At 50.6% G+C, this 6,000-nt stretch overlaps 1 protein-coding gene across 1 annotated transcript in view; it reads left to right on the top strand.

Annotated features, from left to right (window-relative positions):
* The first annotated feature begins 1,460 nt into the window (after nucleotides 1-1,460).
* PRKACB (protein kinase cAMP-activated catalytic subunit beta) overlaps nucleotides 1,461-6,000 on the top strand; it is a 74,995-nt gene continuing 70,455 nt past the window's right edge. The window contains exon 1 of the mRNA XM_055815212.1: nucleotides 1,461-1,705. Within this exon, the coding sequence (XP_055671187.1) occupies nucleotides 1,660-1,705 (46 nt within the window). The 5' untranslated portion in view covers nucleotides 1,461-1,659. The remainder of the gene's footprint in view (nucleotides 1,706-6,000) is intronic.

The following is a 6,000-nucleotide window of genomic DNA, read 5'->3' as shown; positions in this document are numbered from 1 at the left end:
CCAGAGTTTGGTTCTTTAATCATAAAAACACAGGTACTCCTCTGAAGCAAGCAGTATCACCCAGATCAGGGTGATGCAAGTGAAAACGTGGCAATCAAGAGAAAGTCCCTTAAGTGTTCATTGATAGAAGTTCAGCCTACAGAACATCAAGATAATTCAGCCAACTGTTCCCAAAACTGTCTAGCTGGATAATCCGGGCAGCTTGTACCACTGACAGAGTAAAGCCACACGCTGGCTAGAAGTGCCTGGCGCTCACCTGCGATGCATTCCACTGCACGGTCTCAGGAGATAGGAAATTTCCCAGAGGTATCAGCTTTAGGACGCATTAGCGTTTGTGCATAAAGACCTGCCTTACGGAGTCAGCATTAGGCCGTGAGGGCGGGTGCTGGGCCGGCAGGTGGCCCGGGGGGTCAGGAGGGGATTCTGGTAGCCCCTGTGAAAGATGGTAGCCAGGACGGCTGCCACCAGGGCGATGGATGCATGCCGCAGCCCTGGGGGAGAGCGCTTCCAGAAGGGGCTGGGTATCGCATCAGTTGTCCTGGCAAAATGTGTACAGTCTGTGATCCCCAGGCTTACCGCGCCTGCTCTCCGCGCTCCCCACGTGAAAGCACAAAAAATAGCGCCTTCCTTTTGATAAGCATTTCCTTCCAGAGCTAAAACACTCGAAGCGTGTTGCATGGTAAATATATATATTCAAAGAGAGCTATCATCAGCTTGGAAGTCACAATACCGTTCGAAAACGCGTAGCGGTAGCTATTTATGACATGAGTGGCAGCAAAAAAAGGGGGAGGAAAAGAAAAAAAATCTTTCCTGGCAGCTCGCTGGCTTTCTGTGTTTTTTCTGGAGTCTGTTAGCCATGCAACAACAGTTTGTGAGCAGGCGGCAAGCGCCGGCTCCCTGGCGTCCGCCGCCGGGGCGCAGACCAGGGCGGCGCGGGGGGTCGGCGGCCGCGGGCCCGGCGGTGGGCGCCCCGCGGGGGGTGTCCCCGGGCCGCCGGCGACGCGCAGCGGGAGGCGGCCGGGTCCCCGGCGGGCGCAGCCGCAGGGCCGGGTGCGCTCGGCCGCCCGGGGTCACCTTGGGCACGGCACGGCTCGCCCCCGCCTCAGCCCGCGGGCGGGACGGCCCGTGACAGCGGCGGCGGGGGCGCTCCCACACCACCGCCCCGTGGGGCCGGGCGCCGGCCGGGGGGCGCGGGGTAGGCGGCCGCGCCCCCGCCACGGCGGCGGCCCCGGGGGCAGCCCGCCCGCCCCTGCCCTCCGCCAGCCGCTGCGGCCCGCCGCCGGCCCGGGCCCCCTCAGCCCCCTCCCCTGGGCCGGGCGGCCGGGGCGGCGCCCCCCCTCCTGAGGCGGCGGCAGCGGCCGGGGCCGTGGACGGCGGCGTCCCGCGCCCCGCGCGCCCCCGGCGGGCGGCGTAGCGAGGGAGGAGGCGCCGCCCCGGCCGTCATTTCCGCCGTGTGTCGGGGTGGGGGAGGGGGGCAGAGCGCTCGCCTCCTCCTCCGCGGCGGCCGGAGACAGAGACCCAGCGTGGGGCGAGGGGAGCCAGCCGCCGCCGCCGCCGCGCCCGCGGGCCGCGCCGCCCCGCCAGCCGAGCCCTGCCCCCGCCCGCCGCAGCCGCCCGGCATCCTTCCCGCCCCCCGCCCCGCGCCGCCCCGGCCCGGCCATGGGGAACGCAGCCACCGCCAAGAAGGGCAACGAGATCGAGAGCGGTGAGTGAGGGGGGGATTCGTCGCCTCCGCCCGTCGCCTGGCACCGCTCCCCGAGGAGGGGCCGGCGGGCCGGGCCTGGTGCGCCCGCCCCGCGCCGCCGCCGCCGCAGGCCCCGCGGCCTAGCGGCCGAGGCGCCGAGCCCCCAGCCCCGCGCAGGCCCGGCCGCCCGCCGGCCCCTGGCTCGGCGCGGCCTGCTCCTGGCGGCGGGGAGCGCTGCCCGCCCGGCCGCCTCGGGCTGCAGCGCCTCGCAAATGGGCGGGTTAAATCCGCCGGCGGCCGGCGGGCCGAGGCCGCCGCTGGGCCGAGCGGCCGGCTGTCCCGCAGCAGGTGTCCGTCCCCGGGCAAGGAGGAGCCGCCGGCGGGGCCGGGGTGGCGGCGGCGGGCAGGTGTCAGCGCCTCCGCCAGCCTCCATCCTCGCCCCGGCCGGCTCGCTATCCCCACCCCTGAACACACCCTTGCCGGCGGGGGAGGCCGGCCGCCGCGCCGCGTTCGCTCTGCGGCGGGAGGGTTTCATCCCGCTGCGGGGAATGTAGGTCAGGAACTCCGAAGCCTGCGCGGTGCCGTGACCCCGGCGGCCCTGCCCGCTGCCCCGGCCCCGCGGCGTGTGTGCATCGCCGGGGAGCGCCCCGGGAGAGCGCTTGGTACAAACGTTGCTCTCCCGATCCCTGGGTAAAATGGAAGACAAAAGCATTGATCTGAACTTGCCGTCGCGGGGTGCTTTTGGCTGGCGGGTTGTTTTTCTTTCCTGTCTGAAGTATTTCGGCATAAACTTCAGATAGGGTTCAATTGTTGGGGGAAAAAACACACCGTACTTTATTTTTACTAAGTTAACTTCCTTGCTTCGCTTCTGGTGGAAAACTTTGGGTATGTTTGTGACGGGTAAGAGAAAACACAGATGCAGAGGGCAGCCAGTTGTGCAAGCACAAGTGTTCCTAGAACAATACTTTTTGTTACTGGAAATTCCTTGGGCGTTATGAAGATGGAAAAAAAGTTTAAATGTTGAAGTTACTACTTGTTTGGGTTGGGTGGTTTGTTTTTTTTTTTCCAGTTTGTTTACTTTTTGTGTGCTTACTACTGAGTTCTGGGGTAGAACCGGGTAACCCAATTTGAAGAGGCCGGTGCCAGCCTGCACAGCATTCCTCTGGCTGCCTGGGGATCTGCATGGGTGTCTCCAGCTGTGGGACCAGGGGCTCTGCTTCATCTACCCAGTTCTTCTGTGGTTTTGCCTTTCAGTTCTTGAGTCCTTTCTTGTTATTGTAGAATTCACAGTCCAAATGTTTTACGAGTGTTTGACCATTATTGTTTAGTGTTTTTTATTTTTATTTATTTAGCTGAGTGCATTCATTTTTGATAGGAAGTATTTTAGCCTACCTGTCAAGATATGTGTGGAGGGAGAGAGAGTGTGTGTGCATTGTTTGAAGTACTTCAGATGACAAAACACCGCATTTTGTATTTCATAGTAGCTGTATTGCTGTTAGTCTGTGCACTTAAATAACACTACACCACACAGTTGTTTACTTCTATTTTAATTAATTCTTTTCTCTTATTACCAAATAGTGATTTTTAAGTTGCAGATGGAGTTTGCTTCAGAACTCCTCTCTCTCCCTTTGTTAGAGTTTAAAAATGAGGTGCTGCTAGAGATATCAAGCTCAGATGTTCAATTAGTGTATTTAGCAGCAAAAAGCTCTGTAAAGATTACAGCTTCTGTAACTTAGGAGAAGAAATTGATCAGCATTGACATACTGCTGGGAAAGACCAGGATTTGCTTACTGTGGAGGATCAATAGTGTATGAATACTATACACGTAATAAATTATTAGAAGCAATATTTGGTTTATTGGCAGTGAAAGTTGATGCATAATCTAATCATACGACACATGGCAATGAAAAACTAAAGAAACATGAAATGTGGTGGAGCTTTAATTTTCTGAATACATATTCAAGTTGTTGAGCCAGTTTTCCTGTTTGTGTGTTAAGTGTTCTTAGTAGCACATATTCCAAACTTTAGGACACTGAAAAAGAAGTTGTTTGAAGTGGTAACAGAAAAACATCCAGGTTTGACTTGTAAAGGTGATGTTATGCCCTTGATCCATGTATGGAGCATATGGCATTGTGTGGATCAAGGACATGCTAAGGTCCCTGAAAGAACAATGAAGGGTAACACAGCTTCCACTGAATAGCTGTGCTTACAAGTTCATGAAGTGTAATTTGAGACCTCTTTCACTATCTGTGGTCAGCACAGTAAATGCTCTTCACCTAACTGTGGCCCTTATATTCTTGTTTATTTTAGCTTTCCAGGTATATTCAAATATCTTCAGTACTTGTTGATTCACTCAGGCTGTGAAGAGGAATAAAACCAGTTGGATGTCAACACTAGTGGTAGAACGGAGCAAATGTTTCAGAGTATTCCTAGGCAGAAGTTGCAGGTGAATGAAATCTGAATGCTGGTTAAGTTTCTTAAGCTTAGACACCAAAACGGTGAATCAGGCTTACATAGCAGGGAGGAGAAGATACATATATGTATATACAGAAGATGGAAGGCTTTGGTGTAGTCCGTTAGGGTTTTCTTTCTATGCCCTTCTGTTCCAGGTTCTCCTAATATGCGGTGAATTTTGATTTGGAGGATCAAAATTAAAAGTGATCCCTTAGTAAAGAGAAGCTTAAGGGTACCCGTTTTAAACTCTGTACCTGTTTTAAATGGATTCATGGTTTTCCACAGGGCACAGCAAGCCAACAAATTCTGAAGGTCTTTAATAATACAAGTATTTTTCGTTTGAGATCAGAAGAGACACAATTGTCAGTTGTCTTAAAAGTGTCTCTAGGTTTGATCCCTCATCCTAATACTCTTTTAGTTATTCACTGAATTGTTTGGGTTGGTTTGGTTTTTTTGCGGCTGTTCTATTTACAGTAATTGAGAGAACTGCTTTTGCAATCTGTGAATTAAAAATGTCAGTAAGTGATAAATTACATTTAAAAAAAAAAAAGGCCACAAGGAGTTTACCTTAAGTTGCTGCAATTAATGTAGGAAAATGTTAGCTTTATTAATATTCATCGTCTTGGAATCATTTGTTAAAGTAGCACATAACATAGAAGAAGCATAACTACAACACATCTCTGAGTTCAAAAAAGGTCACAGTGGTATTTTTTTTAATCCAGTAAGTGCATCTGTTACTTTCAAGATCATTAGTGATTTTACATGAAACGGGAATGTTTCAACTTTACTAGAACTATTTTCTAAACTGGAATGAATGTCAGCCTTGCAAATTATAAACTTTGCAGAAAGTTTTATATTTTCTTGTTCTTCATATAACTTGATAACACAGATTTTAAGTAATTACTATGTATGGCTTTGAATTATTTGCCACTTTAGATCTGCAAGGTGATGTCATACATGACAGCAAGAAGTTTCTTTAGAAATTAATAGTAACCTCGCTTGGTGTTTTGTTTGTTTGTTCCCCCTCACCACCACCACTAGATTCAAGAATACCTAGCTGTGATATTGTCTGTTTCTTTCTAATTATCAAACTGTATGAGAGACTAGGTGATTAGAATACACTCTTTGTGACTGGAAGATCTGTATGCTTTCTCTTCTTCCAATAGGTGTTGAAACCACATGGGCTTTGCTTCTGAGTTGTGTTAGCCAGGATTCAGGTGGTCCTTACTGCTTTTTCTGTGCCGATATGTGGTATAAGTTGCTCTTAAAATGTATGTTTAAAATTAAACCATACATGATTTCCAAAACACAATTCTATATACCTATCTTCTTACCTGGTAGCCAGATCGCCAGCTTCCAGCGCATGAGGAATTTATTAATCTAACGGGACTTTACTAACTTTGACTTCTGTGGTCTTTAAATAGCCAAGTACAGCATGTGTGATGTGTATTCTGCATGTGAGTTCTATGTTCATTCACTCCTCTTCAAAGTGTTCCCACTACAGTATCTTCAGTATGACAGAGTTCCTATTATAGTCGTTTCTTCCCTTTTTAACTCTTATAATTATTCTGTAAGTAGTGCTCCTTTGAAATGTGCTTGATGGGAAGATGCAGCCGCCTTCATTTTCCTTTGCTAGTAGATTTTAACGTCCTCAGGGGACATTTCTTAGAACTGCAATTTTTTTTTTTAAAAAAAATCTTTGTCATGTGTATTCAGTGCTGGGTCATTCTGCTGTATTTGCTCATTAAGGACCAAAAGACACTACAAGTTTTTCTTGTAAAGACTGGAGGTCACCACTGACCTTTATTAGATTAAAATCAGTGAAGTAGAGGTGAAAAGTTCTGTGTCCATTGCTGTTCCAA

Source organism: Falco peregrinus, chromosome 10 (assembly GCF_023634155.1).
Source record: "Falco peregrinus isolate bFalPer1 chromosome 10, bFalPer1.pri, whole genome shotgun sequence".
In the NCBI taxonomy this organism is placed as follows: Eukaryota; Metazoa; Chordata; class Aves; order Falconiformes; family Falconidae; genus Falco; species Falco peregrinus.
This window is presented reverse-complemented; position numbering and strand designations above follow the sequence as displayed.